The sequence below is a fragment of the Rutidosis leptorrhynchoides genome, chromosome 1 (assembly GCF_046630445.1).
Source record: "Rutidosis leptorrhynchoides isolate AG116_Rl617_1_P2 chromosome 1, CSIRO_AGI_Rlap_v1, whole genome shotgun sequence".
NCBI lineage: Eukaryota > Viridiplantae > Streptophyta > Magnoliopsida > Asterales > Asteraceae > Rutidosis > Rutidosis leptorrhynchoides.
Window position 1 is genome coordinate 622,039,179 of NC_092333.1, and position 23,463 is coordinate 622,062,641.

General features: G+C 33.8%; 1 protein-coding gene across 1 annotated transcript in view; it reads left to right on the forward strand.

Annotated features, from left to right (window-relative positions):
- Positions 1 to 23,463, forward strand: part of LOC139848532 (choline monooxygenase, chloroplastic-like) — a 125,103-nt gene that overhangs the window by 97,689 nt on the left and 3,951 nt on the right. Inside the window, exons 3-4 of the mRNA XM_071838263.1 lie at positions 22,979 to 23,176; positions 23,311 to 23,400. Of these exons, the coding sequence (XP_071694364.1) occupies positions 22,979 to 23,176; positions 23,311 to 23,400 (288 nt within the window). The remainder of the gene's footprint in view (positions 1 to 22,978; positions 23,177 to 23,310; positions 23,401 to 23,463) is intronic.

Below are 23,463 nucleotides of genomic sequence, written 5' to 3' on the forward strand. Positions count from 1 at the left end.
TCCCACTTTTCAACGATTTCAATCTTTGCTGGATCCACCTGAATACCTTCTTTGTTCACTATGTGACCGAGGAATTGAACTTCTTCCAACCAAAATGCACACTTTGAAAACTTAGCGTACAGTTTTTCTTTTCTCAGCAACTCTAGCACTTTTCTCAAATGTTCTTCGTGCTCTTGATCATTCTTCGAGTAAATAAGTATCTCATCGATAAAAACAATGACAAACTTGTCAAGATATGGCCCACACACTCGGTTCATGAGGTCCATGAACACAGCTGGTGCGTTAGTCAATCCAAACGGCATAACCATAAACTCGTAATGACCGTAACGCGTCCTAAAAGCAGTCTTTGGAATATCATCCTCCTTCCCCGTATTTGATGATATCCAGAACGTAAATCGATCTTTGAATAAATAGACGAGCCTTGTAGTTGATCAAATAAGTCATCGATTCTTGGTAGTGGGTAGCGGTTCTTGATGGTAAGTTTGTTCAACTCGTAGTAGTCGATACACAACCTGAATGTACCATCTTTCTTCTTGACAAACAAAACAGGAGCTCCCCATGGTGATGTGCTTGGTCGAATGAAACCACGCTCTAAAAGTTCCTATAACTGACTTTGTAATTCTTTCATTTCGCTGGGTGCGAGTCTGTATGGAGCACGAGCTATTGGTGCAGCTCCTGGTACAAGGTCTATTTGAAATTCAACGGATCGATGTGGGGGTAATCCCGGTAATTCTTTCAGAAATACATTGGGAAATTCTTTTGCGATGGGAACATCACTGATGTTCTTTTCTTCAGGTTTAACTTCCTCGATGTGTGCTAGAATGACGTAACAACCTTTTCTTATTAGTTTTTACGCCTTCAAACAACTAATAAGATTTAATTTCGCGTTGTTCTTTTCTCCGTACACCATTAAAGGTTTTCCTTTTTTACGCATAATGCGAATCGCATTTTTGTAACAAACGACCTCTGCTCTCACCTTTTTCAACTAGTCCATGCCAATTATTACATCAAAACTTCCTAACTCGACTGGTATTAAATCAATTTTAAACGTTTCATCCCCCAATTTAATTTCTCTCTCCCGACATATATTATCTGCTGAAATTAATTGACCGTTTGATAATTCAAGTAAAAATTTACTATCCAAAGGCGTCAATGGGCAACTTAATTTAGCACAAAATTCTCTACTCATATAGCTTATATCCACACCCGAATCAAATAAAACATAAGCAGATTTATCATCAATAAGAAACGTACCCGTAACAAGCTCCGGGTCTTCCTGTGCTTCTGCTGCATTAATATTGAAAACTCTTCCACGGCCCTGCCCATTAGTATTCCCCTGATTCGGGGAATTTCTAATAATGTGGCCCGGTTTTCCACATTTATAATAAACAGCGTTGGTATTACTTGCTCTGACACTATTCGTTTCGGCATTACTTGTTCCGACATTATTTGTTCCTTTAGTTCTATTAAACTTTGGTCCGTAGACCTCACACTTTGTCGCGCTATGACCATTTCTTTTACACCTATTGCAAAATGTCGTGCAAAACCCCTGATGATTTTCTTCACACCTATGACATGGCTGTTTTTTGTTTTTGTTGCCGTTGTTGTTATTGAGGTTGTTGTTAGGATTGTTATTGTTATTGAAATGGTTGTGTAGTTGTTGTTGTTGTTGAGATGTTTGTTGTAGTTATTGTTAGGATTGCGGTTATTGTTGCAATTGTTGTTGCAGTTGTTGGGATAGTTGTTGCGATTGTGGTTGTAATTGTTGTTGTTGTTGTTGTTGTTGTTGTACTGGTGACTCTTGTCACCGTTTTCCTCCCACTTCCTCTTGAGTTGTTTCGTGTTGGCTTCTTCGGTCGCCTGCTCTTTAATTCTTCCCTCAATCTGATTTATGAGTTTATGAGCCATTCGACTTGCCTTCTGTATAGAAGCGGGCTCGTGTGAACTCACATCTTCTTGAATCCTTACGGGTAACCCTTTTACAAACGCGTCAATCTTCTCTTCTTCATCTTCAAATGCTCCCGGACACAATAGGCACAACTCTATGAATCGTCGTTCATATGTGGTAACGTCGAACCCTTATGTTCATAACTCTCTAAGTTCTGCCTTGAGTTTATTGACTTTGTTTCTAGGACGGTACTGCTCATTCATCAATTGCTTGAATGTCGACCACGGTAGTGCATAAGCAGCATTTTGTCCTACCTGTTCAAGATAGGTGTTCCACCACGTTAACGCAGTACCTGTGAAGGTATGCGTAGCGTACTTAACTTTGTCCTCTTCAGTACACTTACTTATGGCAAACACCGATTCGACTTTCTCGGTCCACCGTTTCAATCCAATTGGTCCTTCGGTTCCATCAAATTCCAAAGGTTTGCAGGCAGTGAATTCTTTGTAGGAGCATCCTACACAATTTCTTGCGCTGTTAGCTTCATTGCTAGATTCAGAGTTATTGTTGGTATGTAGCGCAGCCTGTACTGCAGCTATGTTTGCAGCAAGAAAGGTACGAAATTCCTCTTCGCTCATATTCATGGTGTGTCGAGTAGTAGGTGCCATTTCCTTCAAAATAGCCAACTGAATCGAGTTAATCATACAGAATATTAAGAGTAGTCAATAGTATTTCGTAGCATAATATGAACTTATTTATAAAAGCTTTTTCTTCATATTAGCGTTTTATAAGTTTAAATTCAGGTACTACCTACCTGTTAAGTTCATACTTAGTAGCTAATATACAATTCAACTACTACAATTCCATATGAAAAACTGATTATAATAATATATCACATACAAATATTCTTCAAACTTACAACTTCGCTATATTACATATAACATGAAATATAGTACACTATGATACAGGACAGTTTTGAAGATAAATCTAGTTAATACGCAAGTTGTTCAGCAAAAGAAATAAAGACACGTAATTCATAAGTCCAGAAACAAGTCATGCATTCTGGTTTTACTAAGACGACTTCCCATCCTTGGTCTTGATGGAAAATAACCGTTATTACCATTGGCTTGGAAGCATGTTGTAATGTCGTCAAAAGGACGAGGGTTTCGTAATGTCCAACAGCCCCGTAATAATCTAAAAACCTTGTTTCTCACCCCAACTACTGAATCCGTCACTTGTGGAAAGGTTTTATTTAAAAGTTGCAATCTGATGTTCTTTTTCTCACTTTGGTAAGAAGCGAACATCACTAACCCGTAAGCATAACATGCTTCTTTATGTTGCATGTTAGAAGCTCTTTCTAATTCACGAAATCCTATGTTGGGATATGTTGAGTCAAAATAGGTTCTTAACCCGTAGCGTAAAATTGCATTTGGGTTCCCCGCATTTAATGCTTTAAAGAAAACACGGCGTAACTTACGGTCTCCCCAATGTGATATACCCCACCTATCAAAGGAACGCCTTTTATAAACTAAGGTATTTCTGGAAAGTCTTTCAAATGTTTGACAACTTAATTTTGCCATAACTAAATGTGCTGATGAATTCTGACCAACTCTAGACAAGATTTCCTCAATCATATCCTCTGGTAGGTCTTCTAAAATATTCGGTTGTCTACCCTTAACGTCCATTTTGTTTTTATACTGTAAAATAGACAAGGATTAGATTCGTAATAACAAACAAGCAATTTTTACATAGAACATAAAAGTATAAGCACACTACAATACATATAATACACAACATGATTACAACCCTCTAATCTAAATCACTACTTTCTTCTTCTTCGGACTTGGTTCGTTTTCCTAATTTTCTAGGAATATATGGTGTACCTCTAATACGAGCCGTCGTTTTCTATAATGGTTTAGAAAAACCTGGTGGTTTAGAGGTTCCCGGGTCATTGTTACATTTTAGGAAATACGGATGTTGCCGATACATATAAAGTTCATCGGGGTTGGAATCGGGTTTCTCTATTTTTATACCTTTTCCCTTATTATTTTCTTTCGCTTTATTAAATTGGGTCGAGGTAATTTCTATAACATCATCAGAATCCTCATCGAGATCCGATTCATCAGAAAATTGGTAATCTTCCCAATATTTTGCTTCCTCGGCGAAAACACCATTGACCATTATTAACTTTGGTCCGTTGGTTGAGGATTTTCTTTTATTTAATCGATTTACTATAGGTATCAATATTTCTTCCTCCAGAACCTCCTCCTCTTCTGATTCCTCCTCTTCCGATTCCTCCACTTCTGGTTCCTCTTCTTCCGGTTCCTCTTCGGGAATTTGTGAATCTTCTCAAAATATATTCAACTCTTCATTATTATTAGGTGAATCAATGGGATTTGTACTAGAGGTAGACATCTATCACACAATATCAAACACGTTAAGAGATTAATATATCACATAATATTTACATGTTAATAATATATAGTTTCCAACAAAAAAAAAATGTTAAGCAATCGTTTTTGAAGAAAAACACGGTCGAAGTCCAGACTCACTAATGCATCCTAACAAACTCGGTAAGACACACTAATGCAATTTTCTGGTTCTCTAAGACCAACGCTCTGATACCAACTGAAATGTCCCGTTCATATTGATTATAAACGTTCCATATTAATTGATTTCGTCGCGAGGTTTTGACCTCTATATGAGACGTTTTTCAAAGACTGCATTCATTTTTAAAACAACCATAACCTTTATTTTATCGATAAAGGTTTAAAAAGCATTACGTAGATTATCAAATAATAAAAATCTAAAATATACCGTTTACACATGATCATTACATAATGGTTTACAATAAGAATATATTACATCAAAATAAGTTTCTTGAATGCAGTTTTTACATAATATCATACAAGCATGGACTCCAAATCTTGTCCTTATTTTAGTATGCAACAGCGGAAGCTCTTAATAATCACCTGAGAATAAACATGCTTAAAACGTCAACAAAAATGTTGGTGAGTTATAGGTTTAACCTATATATTATCAAATCATAATAATAGACCACAAGATTTCATATTTCAATATACATCCCATACATAGAGATAAAATTCATTCATATGGTGAACACCTGGTAACCGACATTAACAAGATGCATATAAGAATATCCCCTATCATTCCGGGAAATCCTTCGGACATGATATAAACGAATTCGAAGTACTAAAGCATCCGGTACTTTCGATGGGGTTCGTTAGGCCCAATAGATCTATCTTTAGGATTCGCGTCAATTAGTAGATCGGTTTACTAATTCTTAGGTTACCAAACAAAAGGGGCATATTCGGATTCGATCATTCACCCATATAATGTAGTTTCAATTACTTGTGTCTATTTCGTAAAACATTTATAAAACTGCATGTATTCTCATCCCAAAATATTAGATTTTAAAAGTGGGACTATAACTCACTTTCACAGATTTTTACTTCGTCGGAAAGTAAGACTTGGCTACTGGTCGATTCACGAACCTATATCAAATATGTACATATATATCAAAGTATGTTCAAAATATATTTACACCATTTTTAATACGTTTTAATGTTTTAAGTTTATTAAGTCAGCTGTCCTCGTTAGTAACCTACAACTAGTTGTCCACAATTAGATGTACAGAAATAAATTGATATATATTATCTTGAATCAATCCACAACCCAGTGTATACACGTCTCAGGCTAGATCACAACTCAAAGTATATATATTTTTGGAATCAACCTCAACCCTGTATAGCTAACTCCAACATTACTGCATATAGAGTGTCTATGGTTGTTCCAAATAATATATATACATGGGTCGATATGATATGTCAAAACATTTGCATACGTGTCTATGGTATCCCAAGATTACATTAGAATACATGTATAATACAATATAAGTTAGCTAGGATATGATTTGTATGGAATTGTTACAACATTTCCCGTAGCTACAACAATCAGAAAAAATCCAATCTTGTTTTACCCATAACTTCTTCGTTTTAAATCCGATTTGAGTGAATAAAATTGCTATGGTTTCATATTGAACTCTATTTTATGAATCTAAACATAAAAGGTATAGGTTTATAGTCAGAAAAATAAGTTACAAGTTGTTTTTGTAAAGGTAGTCATTTCAGTCGAAAAAACGACGTCTAGATGACCATTTTGGAAAACATACTTCCACTTTGAGTTTAACAATGATTTTTGGATATAGTTTCATGTTCATAATAAAAATAATTTTCTCAGAAGAACAACTTTTAAATCAAAGTTTATCATAGTTTTTAATTAACTAACCCAAAACAGCCCGCGGTGTTACTACGACGGCGTATATACGGTTTTACGGTGTTTTTCGTGTTTTCCAGTTTTAAATCATTAAGTTAGCATATCATATAGATATATAACATGTGTTTATTTGATTTTAAAAGTCAAGTTAGAAGGATTAACTTTTGTTTGCGAACAAGTTTAGAATTAACTAAACTATGTTCTAGTGATTACATGTTCAAATCTACGAATAAGATAGTTTTATATGTATGAATCGAATGATGTTATGAACATCATTACTATCTCAAGTTTAGTAGGTAAACCTACTTGAAGTGATAAGAAATGATCTAGCTTCAAAAGATCTTGGATGGCTTGAAAGTTCTTGAAGTAGAATCATGACACGAAAACAAGTTCAAGTAAGATTATCACTCGAATTAAGATAGTTATAGTTATAGGAATTGAATCAAAGTTTGTATATGAGTATTACCTTGATTTGGAATGATATCTTACTATAAACAACAAGGATTTCTTGAGGTTGGATGATCACTTTACAAGATTGGAAGTGAGCTAGTAAACTTGGAAGTATTCTTGATTTTATGAAACTAGAACTTGTAGAATTTATGAAGAACACTTAGAACTTGAAGATGGAACTTGAGATAGATCAATTAGATGAAGAAAATTGAAGAATGAAAGTGTTTGTGGGTGTTTTTGGTAGTTGGTATATGGATTAGATATAAAGGATATGTAATCTTGTTTTCATGTAAATAAGTCATGAATGATTACTAATATTTTTGTAATTTTATGAGATATTTCATGCTAGTTGCCAAATGATGGTTCCTACATGTGTTAGGTGTGACTCACATGGGCTGCTAAGAGCTGATTATTGGAGTGTATATACCAATAGTACATACATCTAAAAGCTGTGTATTGTACGAGTATAAATACGGGTGCATACGAGTAGAATTGTTGATGAAACTGAACGAGGATGTAATTGTAAGCATTTTTGTAAAGTAGAAGTATTTTGATAAGTGTCTTGAAGTCTTTCAAAAGTGTATGAATACATATTAAAACACTACATGTATATACATTTTAACTGAGTCGTTAAGTCATCGTTAGTCGTTACATGTAAATGTTGATTTGAAATCTTTAAGTTAACGATCTTGTTAAATGTTGTTAACCCAAGGTTTATTATATCTAATGAGATGTTAAATTATTATATTATCATGATATTATGATATATTAATATATCTTAATATGATATATATACATTTAAATGTTGTTACAACGATAATCGTTACATATATGTCTCGTTTCGAAATCCTTAAGTTAGTAGTCTTGTTTTTTACATATGTAGTTCATTGTTAATATACATAATGACATGTTTACTTATCATTTATCATGATTAAACATAGTGTAACAATATCTTAATATGATTCATATGTAATTAGTAAGACGTTATAACGATAATCGTTATATATATCGTTTCGAGTTTCTTAATTCAATAAACACAATTTTATGTGTATAACTCATTGTTAAAATACCTAATGAGATACTTACTTATCATAATATCATGTTAATTATATATAATCATATATATGTCCTCATATAGTTTTTACAAGTTTTAGCGTTCGTGAATCACCGCTCAACTTGGGTGGTCAATTGTCTATATGAAACCTATTTCAGTTAATCAAGTCTTAACAAGTTTGATTGCTTAACATGTTGGAAACACTAAATCATGTAAATATCAATTTCATTTAATATATATAAACATGGAAAAGTCCGGGTCACTACACTTGTGGAGTCTTTAGGGTGTACTAGTGTGTTAGGATTGATGATGGGATGAACTTTCATGTTCGGGTCATCTAAATTCGAGCCACGGATCACCCGTTATGACTAAAACGTGTTTTGAATCGGATTAAAGTTCCAAGTTGTTTAATGGCTGATCATCATGACTTGGTTAATGTTCAGAGTGAACCAATGTGTCGGGTGGTTTGATTAGGCGGAGATATATATAAGGCTCGCCGAAAACCGACACCCGGGGCTCAAGTTATGACCCGATGAACTTTTAATTAAAACTTATGGTTAATTATTAAAACTTATGAAATAAATAATGATTTTCATTATTATTAAATTACTTATGATATAAAAAGTAATTATTATAATTTAAGACTTATGATATATATTTATTATATCATTTAATTATTACTTATGATTTAATTAACATTTTAATTAAACTTATGATTAATAATACCTTTATTATTAATGAAAAATACTTATGATAAGTATTAAACTTATATTATGAGATTATTATTAAAAGACTTATAATAAGGATTAATTAATTATTTAATTATTATAAGACTTAGTTATTATTTAATTATAATTTAATTATTAAATACTTATGATTTAATAATTATAATTAGAAACTTATGATATGATTAATAATTCATTATTAAATAATAATACTTATGATATGATTTAAAATTTATTATTAATTAATAATACTTATATTATGACTAATATTTAATTAATTAATTAAATACTTATGTTATATTAATAATATCATTTAAACTTATGTTAACTTTAATAATTCATTTTAATTTAATTAAACTTATGTTATGACATAATTATGCATATTTAACTTTAATTAACATTATAACTTATATTATTATTACAACTTACACTTTTAAAATTAATGTTGACTATGTTTGACCAAGGTTGACTTTGAGTTGACTTTCGGTTGACTTTGACTTTTAGTTGACTTTTGTTGACTTTTTAATTAAGGAAACTTTCCTAACTTAAAAACTTTCTAAAATAGAAACTTTTTAAATATAGAAACTTTCTAAATTTGGAAACTTTCCAAAAATAGAAACTTTCCTAAAATAGAATCTTTCCTAAAATAGAAACTTTCCAAAAATGGAAACCTGCTAAAAATAGAAACTTTCTAAAAATAGAAAGTGTGTCTCCGTACGCTGTTTCGATTAAACCGATGCATGTTGAGCATTGTTCTATGTCTACTTGCAATATGTACAATAGCTATCATACTAAGACTTGACCTAAGTTAGTTATTTATATCGACCTGCTTTATTTATAGGTCGGCGTTGTGATCATTCCTGATCACTTTACTTCATTTACTGTTCGCTTATTTGTGTGGTTACTTCGTTTGCTATTAAGGTATGTTATAGTCCCCTTTTTCTATTTAAATCTTTTGAGATGAGAATACATGCAATTTATTTTATATTTTGGACTCAAGTGGAGGTTGGTTTAAATTATTCATTGTGAGTTGAACAAAAGTATTCCCTAGTCTGGTAACTGTAATCACTGGTTTCTACTGGTGAACGCGAATCCTACGGATAGATCTATCGGGTTTGACAACCCCATTTCGAGCTAGTCGCGCTAGCAATTTATAATCGAAATGTTTAGTACTTCGTATTTAGTTAAAGATACACTTGTTCAGTGTATATTATTTATTGTGTTTGGCAAGGGTAAATAAATGGTTAAGTGGTTACCAGGTGGCTCACGGAAAATGGAATAATATTTTTATATGTTTTCTAGCATATAATTTTGTGATCCAAAAAGGAGTTTTTATGTTTTCAAACATAAATTTTTATGGTTTATATTAAATATTGTTTGCAATATTAAACCTATAATTCACTCAACATTTTTGTTGACAGTTACTCGCATGTTTTATTCTCAGGTTCATGATTGATTGCTTCCGCTGTGCTTAGAGAGTCTGCATATTTATGATGGCAGCTTTTGTTAAACATTAACATGCATTCTATTTTGATACATTTAATAGCGGATGTAGTTGACTTTGTTTTGGTCAACTTTTGGGTTAAGTAATAATGTATGGTTTTTCTAAACTTACATATCTTGGTAGGTTTCCTTTATGGGAAATCATTTTTAAATAAAGAATGCAAGGTTATTTATCAAATTCATATAGAGTTATGATCAAGCTGTGGGACCAAGATACCGATGGTCGTCAAGTGTACTTTGACGGGTCGTTAAAAATAGTATTAGTAAAACCCGAATGCATGACTTGCTTCTGGACCTATGAATTACGTATCTTTATTGCCTTCGCGGAACAACTTGCGTTAAACTAGAATTGTCTTCGCAATTGCCTTGTATCAAAGTTATTGTGTGCTATATTTCATGCTATATGTAAAATAGCGGTATTGTACGTTTGTAAATTATTGTATAAAAGTTTGAACGTGAAATTTATTGTAATCAATTTTTCATATAGAATTGTAGTAGTTGAATTGTATGTTAGCTACTAAGTATGAACTTAACAGGTATGTACTACCCGAATTAAAACTTATAAAACGCTAATATGAAGAAAAAAATTTTATAAATAAGTTCATATTATGCTATGAAATACTATTGACTTAATATTCTATATAATTAACTCAATTCTTTTGGCTATTTTTGAAGGAAATAGCACCGACGACTCGTCAGAACTTAAACATGAGCGAGGAAGACTTCCGTGCTTTTCTTGTTGCGAACATAGCCGCAGTGCAGGCCGCAATGCAAAATAACAACAATAACTCCGGATCTAGCAGTGGAATTAATTCCACAAGGAATCGTGTAGGATGCTCCTACAAAGAATTCACTGCCTGTAAACCTCTAGAATTATATGGAACCGAAGGACCAATCGTATTGAAGCGGTGGACCGCGAATGTCGAATCGGTGTTTTCCATAAGTAAGTACACTGAAGAAGACAAAGTAAAGTACGCTACGCATACCTTCACAGATACTGTGTTAACATGGTGGAACACCTATCTCGAGCAGGTGGGACAAGATGCTGCTTACGCACTACTGTGGTCAGCATTCAAGCACTTGATGAACGAGCAGTATCGTCCCAGAAATGAGGTCAATAAGCTCAAGGTAGAGCTTAGAGGATTAGGAACGCAAGGTTTCGACATCACCTCGTACGAACGACGATTCACATAGTTGTGCCTATTGTGTCCTAGATCATTCGAAGATGAAGAAGAGAAGATCGACGCATTTGTAAAAGGGTTACCAGAAAGAATTCAAAAAGATGTGAGTTCGCACGAACCTGCCTCCATACAAAAGGCAAGTCTAATGGCTCACAAACTCATAAATCAGATTGAAGGAAGGATTAAAGAACAGGCGGCCGAAGAGACCAACACGAAACAAGTCAAGAGAAAGTGGGAAGAAACCAGTGACAAGGGTCACCAATACAACAATGACAACAATCACAATCACAATCGCAACAACTATCCCAACAACCGTAACATCAACCGCAATAACAAAAATCGCAACCCCAACAACAACTATAACAACCGATTCAACAATAACAACAACAACCACAACAACAAACATCCCAACAATAATAACAAAAGGCAGAAGCCATGCTAGAGGTGTGAAGGATACCATCCGAATGGGTTCTACCCGATAACGTGTACTAAGTGTAAAAGAAGTGGTCATGGCGCGACGAAGTGTGAAGTCTACGGACCGGTGATTAACAAAAATAATGCAACAAATAATGTCGGGACAAATAATGCCGCATTTATTTGTTATGGACGTGGGAAACCGGGCTACGTCAAGAGTAAATGCCCAAACCAAGGGAATACAAATGGGCAAAGTCGTGGAAGAGTCTTCAACATCAATGCGGCAGAAGCGCAGGAAGACCCGGAGCTTGTTACGGGTACGTTTCTTATTGATAAAAAACCTGCTTATGTTTTATTTGATTCGGGTGCGGATAGAAGCTATATGAGTAGATATTTTTGTGCTAAATTAAGTTGTCCACTGACGCCTTTGGATAATAAATTTTTACTCGAATTAGCAAACGGTAAATTAATTACAGCAGATAATATATGTCGGAATCGAGAAATTAAACTGGTTAGCGAAACGTTTAAGATTGATTTGATACCAGTAGAGTTAGGGAGTTTTGATGTGATAATTGGCATGGACTGGTTGAAAGAGGTGAAAGCAAAGATCGTTTGTTACAAAAATGCGATTCGTATTGTACTCGAAAAAGGAAAACCTTTAATGGTGTACAGAGAAAAGAGCAACGCAAAGTTAAATCTTATTAGTAGTTTGAAGGCACAAAAACTAATAAGAAAAGGTTGCTATGTCATTCTAGCACACATCGAGGAAGTCAAACCCGAAGAAAAGAACATCAGTGATGTTCCCGTCGCAAAAGAATTTCTCGATGTATTTCCGAAAGAATTACCGGGACTACCTCCACACCGATCCGTTGAATTTCAAATAGATCTTGTACCGGGAGCTGCACCAATAGCTCGTGCTCCATACAGACTCGCACCCAGCGAAATGAAGGAACTCCAAAGCCAATTACAAGAACTTTTAGAGCGTAGTTTCATTCGACCAAGCACATCACCATGGGGAGCTCCTGTTTTGTTTGTCAAAAAGAAGGATGGTACATTCAGGTTGTGTATCGACTACCGAGAGTTGAACAAAGTCACCATCAAGAACCGTTATCCACTACCAAGAATCGATGACTTATTTGATCAACTACAAGGCTCGTCAGTTTATTCGAAGATAGATTTACGTTCTGGGTATCATCAAATGCGGGTGAAGGAGGATGATATTCCGAAGACTGCTTTCAGAACACATTACGGTCATTACGAGTTTATGGTTATGTCATTTGGGTTGACTAACACACCAGCTGTGTTCATGGACCTCATGAACCGAGTGTGTGGACCATACCTTGACAAGTTTGTCATTGTTTTCATCGATGACATACTTATTTACTCAAAGAATGATCAAGAGCACGAAGAACATTTGAGAAAAGTGCTAGAATTATTGAGGAAGGAAAAATTGTACGCTAAATTTTCAAAGTACGCATTTTGGTTGAAAGAAGTTCAATTCCTCGATCACATAGTGAACAAAGAAGGTATTCAGGTGGATCCGACAAAGATTGAAATCGTTGAAAAGTGGAAAACCCCGAAAACTCCGAAACATATACGCCAATTTTTAGGACTGGCTGGTTACTACAGAAGATTCATCCAAGATTTTTCCAAAATAGCAAAACCCTTGACTGCATTAACGCATAAAGGGAAGAAATTTGAATGGAAGGATGAACTAGAGAAAGCGTTTCAGTTGTTGAAGAAAAAGTTAACTACGGCACCTATATTATCATTGCCTGAAGGGAATGATGATTTTGTAATTTATTGTGACGCTTTAAAGCAAGGTCTCGGTTGTGTATTAATGCAACGAACGAAGGTAATTGCTTATGCGTCCAGACAATTGAAGATTCATGAACAAAATTATACGACTCATGATTTGGAATTGGGCACTGTTGTTTTTGCATTAAAGACTTGGAGGCACTATTTATATGGGGTCAAAAGTATTATATATACCGACCACAAAAGTCTTCAACATATACTTAATCAGAAACAACTGAACATGAGGCAGCGTAGGTGGATTGAGTTGTTGAATGATTACGAATTTGAGATTCGTTACCACCTGGGGAAGGCGAATGTGGTAGCCGACGCTTTGAGTAGAAAGGACAGAGAACCTATGCGGGTAAAAGCTATGAATATAATCATTCGTACTAACCTCACTACTCAAATAAAGGAGGCGCGATAAGGAGTTTTGAAAGAGGGAAATTTGAAGAATGAAATACCCAAAGGATCGGAGAAACATCTTAATATTCGGGAAGACGGAACCCGGTATAGAGCCGAAAGAATTTGGGTACCAAAGTTTGGAGATGTGAGAGAATTGGCACTTAGGGAAGCGCATAAAACCAGATACTCAATACATCTCGGAGCGGGAAAGATGTACAAAGATCTCAAGAAACATTTTTGGTGGTCGGGTATGAAAGCCGATATTGCTAAATACGTAGGAGAATGTTTGACGTGTTTTAAGGTCAAAGATGAACATCAGAAACCATCAGGTCTACTTCAACAACCTAAAATCCCGGAATGGAAATGGGAAAACATTACCATGGATTTCATTACTAAATTGCCAAGGACTGCAAGTGGTTATGATACTATCTGGGTAATAGTCGATCATCTCGCCAAATCAGCACACTTTCTGCCAATAAGAGAAGATGATAAAATGGAGAAGTTGGCGCGGTTATACTTGAAGGAAGTTTTCTCCAGACACGGAATACCAATCTCTATTATCTCTGATAGGAACGGTAGATTTTTTTCAAGGTTTTGGCAAACGTTACAACAAGCGTTGGGAACTCGTCTAGATATGAGTACTGTCTATCATCCACAAATTGATGGGCAGAGTGAAAGGACGATACAAACTCTCGAAGACATGCTACGAGCATGTGTTATTGATTTTGAAAACAGTTGGGATCGACATCTACCGTTAGCAGAATTTTCCTACAACAACAGTTACCACTCGAGTTTATGGCAGAAAGTGCAGGTCTCCGATTTGTTGGAATGAAGTGGGGGATAGACAAATTACGGGTCCAGAAATTATTCAAGAAACTACCGAGAAAATCATTCAAATTCAACAACGGTTGAAAAGTCGCCCAAAGTGTACAAAAGAGCTATGCGGACAGTAAAAGAAGAGATATAGAATTTAAAATTGGTGACATGGTCATGCTTAAGGTTTCACCTTGGAAAGGCATTGTTCGATTTGGTAAACGGGGGAAACTGAATCCAAGGTACATTGAACCATTCAAGATTATAGATCATGTCGGACCAGTAGCTTACCGACTTGAATTACCTCAACAATGTGACAACCCGGAAATTTCCAACCAAATTTAAACTTTAATCTTTATATGTTTCCGACACGATAAGCAATATTTGTTAAGTTAAATTTCAAGAATTTTAAACTATGTTCATACATTCATTCAACCTCGACCAAGTTCCAACGATTCACGAACCATTAAACGAATATGATTATATATGTATATGTGTATATATATTATAACTTGAAACGTAAACAAAATATTAGATTAAATACTTTATATGATTGTATCTGTTTCAAAATGTTTATCAATGGAATTAGAAGATAAGATCAAATGATTGAATTATCAGATATATTGAATTATGATTACAAGTCTCTGTTGAAAGGCCCACGTTGATTTGAGAAATCTTTCTATTTTAACAATATTCGGAAAATGGTAAAGTGATTTATAAATAAGAACAAATTGTTAATCATTGAGAACTAGACAAAGGATAGTGGAAGATTGAATCTCATAAAGACTCGATTGATCTATTTAGTTTCAAACGTACAAAAACGTTTTCAGTTTAAAAAGAACTTTATTATTAAAACGTATATAACTTTTATAAATATCTAGAACCACTTTTGACAACTCATTACTTAACTAGTATGATAAAGATAACGATATTTATATTTTATTTTATTAAATATATATAATGATTTAAATTAATATTATATATATTTATACGCGTATTATACGTATTATGTAGTTTTATACTTTTACTATACTTAAACTTTATATTTACTTTATTTTTACTTTACTTTAACTTTAATAATTCACTTTAATAATTCATACTTTAATAATTCACTTTAATAATTCATACTTTAATAATTCACTTTAATAATTCATACTTTAATAATTCACTTTAATAATTCATACTTTAATAATTCACTTTAATAATTCATACTTTAATAATTCACTTTAATAATTCAAAAATCTATTATAAATAGAATTCAATAGGTTTCATTATTTCATAGAAACTTAAAAATATTTTTCTCTAAACTCTCTCAATCGATTTACATATATATATATTTACTCCGTATTTCAAGATATTATTAGTATACATAAAATATTACGACGGAGTGCTGTCCGAGTGATTTCGAAATTGTTTTCGAGTGGGATAGGATTAAAGAAATTATGGGTTATAGCTATGGAGGTGATTGAGTATGGTTCATGGGTATGCTCGTGAGGTCAATATAGTGTTTATCATTTCCGTTGCGTCTACGTACCTTTCCTGCAATATTGAATCTCAATATTGATACGTTCGTGAATCCGAGGCCAACCTTGCACTTGTTCAATGAAGTTATATGTATTTTTACTACGAAATACAGTATGGTGAGTTTCATTTGCCTTTTTACCCTTTATATTTTTGGGACTGAGAATACATGCGCTTTTATAAATGTTTGACGAAATAGACACAAGTAATTGAAACTACATTCTATGGTTGAATTATCGAAATCGAATATGCCCCTTTTTATTAAAGTCTGGTAATCTAAGAATTAGGGAACAGACACCCTAATTGACGCGAATCCTAAAGATAGATCTATTGGGCCTAACAAACCCCATCCAAAGTACCGGATGCTTTAGTACTTCGAAATTTATATCATGTCCGAAGGAGGATCCCGGAATGATAGGGGATATTCTTATATGTATCTAGTTAATGTCGGTTACCAGGTGTTCACCATATGAATGATTATTTTTGTCTCTATGCATGGGACGTATATTTATGAGAACTGGAAATGAAATTCTTGTGGTCTATTAAAATGATGGAAATAAATGATTATGATAAACTAATGAACTCACCAACCTTTTGGTTGACACTTTAAAGCATGTTTATTCTCAGATGTTAAAGAAATCTTCCGCTGTGCATTTGCTCATTTTAAAGATATTACTTGGAGTCTTTAATAGCATATTTCGAAGAACGTTGCATTCGAGTCATTGAGTTCATCAAAGATTATTATTAAATCAATTTAGAGTTGGATAGTGAATATTATGAAATGGTATGCATGCCTGTCAATTTTCGATGTAAAGAAAGATTGTCTTTTAAAAACGAATGCAATGTTTGTAAAATGTATCATATATAGGTCAAATACCTCGCAATGTAATCAACTATTGTGAATCATTTATAATGTATATGAACGGGTCCTTTCAGTTGGTATCAGAGCGGTGGTCTTAGCGAACCAGGTCTGCATTAGTGTGTCTAACGGATAAGTCGATAGGATGCATTAATGAGTCTGGACTTCGACCGTGCCTGCATGTCAAATGTTTTGCTTATCATTTTGTGTCGAAAATTAACTACTTATCATCCTCAGGAAATTACCTGCTTATCATTTTTAGTCTAAGACACGTCTTGCTGCATTGATTGCATGAATAGTGTATAGACAAAAATTCATATCTTAGCATATGTGCTAAATCATATCTTATCGTATCTGTTACTTTAAACTTTGCCTGACATATCCCGCAAAGTCCTCCGTAATCTACGAAATCTTTTGATCTATATATATATATATATATATATATATATATATATATATATATATATATATATATATTCTATGTAATTAGAATACCATTCGATAGCCGAAAAATCATTTCATATCGAAAAACCCTTTATTCAATCGTACGAAATGGAATTCGTCATTAGTTCAAGTTCCTCGGATTATGAAATGGAATCCCACTCAAGCTCCGAAAGCAGTGTGACCGGAATGGATCAACCAATCAGTCATCACCTATTCTGGATGAATTGGGGATGGGTTCGTAGCCTCCTCAATCATTGGAGACAAGAAGAAGGTGATCCCTTCCATCCACCACATTGTCCTCTTGACGAAGAACCTGAAGCACTTACCGGCGAACCTGTCCGAAACACTATTTTCTCTCTCATTTCCAGAGTATCTCGTCACGATTATATACTACATCAAATTCTAGATTTTATTTATCCGCTTGTCCGAACCGACAATCATCCCGGTGTAATAGAAGAAGTCAACGAGCTTCGCGCTCGGGTAGTGGCTTTGGAGAATATGGTGCAAAGGTTACAAACACCAGCAGCAGCACCAGCAGCATAATCAGTACCACCAACATCAACGTCAACAGTACCATTACCACCCCCAACCACAACCGCATCGTAAACCTCAACTCCACAATCTGTCCCACGAGTATCAAGGTCATACGTCCTATAAATAACATGGAAGACCAACAACAACAAACGATGAAGTATTAATTCATGACTTCATCGGAGAAATATTTTACGGTGATTATGTAATCTCTAAAATTTTAGAGATTACTTATTCTAGATCTAACCGTAAATCAGATGAGTGGACCGAAATGATAAAAGAAATCCTGACCAGAATGGTGCACGATTTACAAACTAGACTTATTTTACCAACAGCATCAATAGTACCGCCAGCATCACCAGCATCGTCAGTGTTGTCAGCATCAGCATTAGCAGCACCTATAACCTCACAAGCTCCGTCAGTTCAAGAATCACCGTGGACATCATTATGAATCAACAACGAGTATATTGTATCAACGAGTTATGAAGAATTAACTCATTTCCACTGAAGGATTTATATGTATATCTTATATATAAATCTTTAAACCATAATAAATCTTTCCGTACTAAGCTATTATGTGTGAATCTTAACTACTCGGTTAATTCATATTACTAATATGCAATAATGCACGTCCTTCATCCGCAACTTAACTATCGTTAACTACAACCTCTGTCTCAATTCAATAAATTCCAATTCATAATAAATCAAGTGTATTATTCAAATATATGTTGATTTTACACTTTCGTCATCAATGTACTCGAAACTTTTCAGATAACATCATTCGTACTTTGCGAAGTTCACAAGAATTTAATGAAAACCAACATCATGCCCCAACAAATAACGAAGTATTGATTCATAATTTCAATATTATTGAAGTAATACTTATGTAATCTCTAAAGCCTTTAAGGGATTATTCAATTCTAGTTTCAACCGTAAATTAAATGAGTTTAATTTAATATTAACTCATTAAATCGATATTACATCTGAAGAAAATATACATATATATATATATATATATATATATATATATATATATATATATATATATATATATATATTTTCAAAAAGTCTGTAATAAAAATTCTTTTGTACAAAATATTAATTGTGAAATATTTTTTTAACGGGTAGGTAATACCCGAGAGATATATAAATTCACAATTAATATGTTACATTCTTCGAATCTGATTCAGCAATCATCAACTATACTCACTATTTTCTCAAACAATATATATTCTTTTATAGAAATCAAAACAACCATACTCATTCAAAATTTAATTGCATATTCTGATTTTGAAATCTCAGAATTCAACTCGAGATATGACCGAAATCATCACTCTTAGATCCTTACATCTTTCACAAGCTATACTTTGACTTCAAAACTGTGTTAGAACATCATATGTATATTAACGATTACAATCTGTGTTCAAAACCCTTCAAAATTCCTGAAGACACTTCAAATAATAAACAATCGAGATGATGATCCAACCACATATTAACCACAGTCTTGCATCTGAAAAGCTCTCGAAACCAGAGTCATAATTTAACACGTATCCGTGTCAGACCCTTTGGCATTTATTAGCAAAAATAACTTTGCGATTCCTTTTCAAATTAGTCAGTTTTGTCACAGCTTTAGCAAGTCAACTTCGACTTTTCAGTTGAAACAGTCTTATTATAACCTTGATATAGACGTTACCCTTTCGTCATCGTTACCGGAGAACCTTTTATGTCTCACCACATTAAAAATAAACTTACCAACAACTTCACTGATCTTTGACTTTCCGAAAAGTCATTATATTTATCGAAACCCCATCATTTACTCATCCGCATCTTGTAACAAGAATTGTCATGCCAATTACTGGGAATCAGCAATTAGTATTTTGAAATCTTGCAGCATGTCTCTGCCAACAGTTATAGGTGTATATATAACGTCTATCTCCTAGACTTATATACTTTGAATGTGAAGTTTCTGAAAAACACCCTAAACTGCGAACTAGTTCTCCGAAGTTTGGAAAATGCTGATGAAGCAGCAAAAACTGTAAACGACCTTAACAGTCAAAAGTTTGATAATAAAGGATAGTGTGTTGGAAAAGCTTAGAAAAAGAGAAGGTTTGGAACTGGAAAACGGATTAAGCAAACCATGAAGGAGGCTATGGACAAATCACAAAGACTAAACCTGCCTTCAAAGAATCCAAATGATTCAGTGTCTACTGAAATTATTATCAAATACCTTACTCCTGACTCTAAACCCTTGTGAATAATATTCTTCATCATCCTCTGATCTTAGATATTCTAAAATATCATCATATCTTTCATTATAAATATCCTCCATATTTCTGAAGATATTTTCTTAATTTTTCTTATTTGAAATCATTTACCTCTTCGCGCTATCTGTATTACATCATAAAAGAAACTATTTTAGTTTCTAAATTCTGAAACATTCAAGTTTAAAATAGAAATATTTTGAAGTAGTGTTGGGAACTGAAGCATGAATTAGTATAATATAATGACACTTGATCAACGTGATTATATTACAGTAAGTCATGCTGAGTTTCTAAATGGAACGTGATGATTCACAGATCATAACATCATCATGTGCCATGTTATACGACTCTTGTATTCTATTTAACCTCTAAAATATCAAGAAAATATTTCTTGATGATTCGGCCTTTTCCAAGGTATTCTAGTAATTTGACAAGTCAAGATCGTGCCATCACAATTTCCTTCCTAGAACATTAACAATGTTCATTTTGAAATTCATATCTGTGAATTCTGGACCATTACAAGCGGTGCTTAATCGCAAGAAGAAGAAACGAAAGGACAAAATTCCGAAATAGAAATTGGGGTATAAATTGCAGCAAATAAAAGAGAGCATTAATTGTGAATGATAATGATTATAGAAGACAGAAGCAGAGACTTTGAAATATAAGGGAACATATAAAGCCCAACGATAAACCATAAATTATAAACCATATATATCGATGCATATAGCAATATAAAGACACGAGAGAACTAGAAACACTATAAACCCAAGAGTATAGTAGAAGTAAATAGATTCTTCCGGCGGTAGATGAAAAAGAAGAATGACCGATATGAAAGTTAGAAGTATATCGAGAATCAGAACTGGATGGAGCATATTGATGAATACTTTAAAATATGAGTTGAGGGGGAAAGAATAGAAGGTGATGAAACATGACTAGGAACTTAGAAATCAACAGATTTAACTCACACAATGGCGGAATAAGTGAATCAAATCCTCTAGTGAATAGGTTAAGTTTTTTTTGATTAATTTAGTCAAATCACAGCTAAATCAAGTGTGCTTAGATCAACACCTAGAGCTATTATTCACCACCTGGGTGATTTGGACTGAGAGAGAATCGGAGGAGCTCACTAGATCTGAGTGTGTGTAACAAATGAGAGGCTTAATTTAAAATGAAGAACATAAGACTTTATATACCCCTGCTGTTGACTCACCCATACGATTCATTCACCACACATACGAGTTGGCTTCATCAGCCGTACGGGTGATCACTCACTCGTGTCTTCTTATTTAGGTCGTAATTGTGACTTAGCTCAGCATCAACCATGCGTATGAGCCTGTCAGCTGTACTAGTGAGGCTTCACTCGTATGTCTGACTAAGTCTAACATAGTCAAACATCTAAATCTCGTTCCTGCAGTTCCTGTAACCACATACAAACACGGATAGTATAATAACGAACAATCATGGTGGCCTGTAAACTGTTGTACCTGCAATGGACGTGGGTAGATGTCTAGGGACTTACATAAAATGCATCAACAGAAGGTGTGAGTTGTAAGGAAACGAAGGAGGTGAATTTATAAGAAAATCTCTGACAGAACAATTAAAATGGACGATCGCATTTAAAGCGGATCCTAATTCCCTTGATTACCCGAGAGTCAAATCTTATTAAGAAGATTTTCTTCAAATCCCTTGAAATCTGGGAATCAATCATATCTACGTCAAATGATAAGATGAATTTACACTTACTCATTTCACTCTTCTATGTTAGCTTCATTCGTACTCTTCATATAAATGGATTGTTTATCCAAATTATTCGCTGATAATAAAACTCTAATTTTCAGCCCGTATGCATCATGAAAACATACTTATTATCATTCACGACCTTTTCACTCAAATTTCGGGACGAAATTTCTTTAACGGGTAGGTACTGTGACAACCCGAAAATTTTCAACCAAATTTAAACTTTAATCTTTATATGTTTCCGACACGATAAGCAATATTTGTTAAGTTAAATTTCAAGAATTTTAAACTATGTTCATACATTCATTCAACCTCGACCAAGTTCCAACGATTCACGAACCATTAAACGAATATGATTATATATGTATATGTATATATATATTATAACTTGAAACGTAAACAAAATATTAGATTAAATACTTTATATGATTGTATCTGTTTCAAAATGTTTATCAATGGAATTAGAAGATAAGATCAAATGATTGAATTATCAGATATATTGAATTATGATTACAAGCCTCTGTTGAAAGGCCCACGTTGATTTGAGAAATCTTTCTATTTTAACAATATTCGGAAAATGGTAAAGTGATTTACAAGTCTCTGACTTGGTTACAGGTACATTCACTGTCAATAAACTATTAGCTTCTGTCTTGTTTGATACTGGTGCCGATAGGAGTTATATATGTAGACACTTTTGCTCTAAGTTAGATTGGTCATTAGTTCCTTTGGACGAGATTTATCTTGTGGAGGTAGCTAATGGAAAATTTGAGAAAGCTGATCAAATTTGTCGTGGAAGTATAATTAGCTTAGCTGGTGTGGATTTTAAGATTGATTTGATACCCATTAATCTTTCAACACTTCCATCTGCTTTATACTTAGTTCTATATACCCATTTAGAAGAAATTTCTTTGCAACCTTCGGGTAAACTAGTAAGTATTTAGGTTTGATTTTTTTCCAAGGCTTCTATCTTTTTATCCATAACTTCTATCCAACCTTTACTTTGAGTAGCTTGAGTATAAGTAGTTGGGTCCTTAGCAGTCATGATGTTAGCAACATAGGCTTTATATTCTTTACTCATGTATGCAAAGTCATTATCATGAAAAAGGGGATATACACGAGATACAGTAGAATGGACCAAGGAAGATTTTGCGGTTGAAACAAAGAAATCTTTAAATCATGATAGTGCATTGGAAGTTCTAGTGGATTTTCTGGTAGATTGTGATATATTGGTTGAAGAATTAGATGGGATAGAAGTAGATGAATTATTAGGTTGGTCAGATGAATCAAATGGAGAAGGAGAAGAGTGAGTAAGACTAGATAAGGTATGTATGATTGGATCAACTGAAGAAATATCTTCTTCAGTTGGGACAGATGGTTGTGTAGTTGGAAAAATGGAGTTATTTGGTACTGATTTAGTATTAGTTTGTGACTGAAAAGGAAAAATGTCTTCTTTGAAGATGATATCTCTGCTACAAAAGGTTTGTGTGGTAGTAAGGTCATACAACTTATAACTCTTTTAGTTTTGAGGTAAGCATAATAAAACACATTCAATTGCTTTAGGGGCAAATTCCGTTCTTCGCCCCCACAATA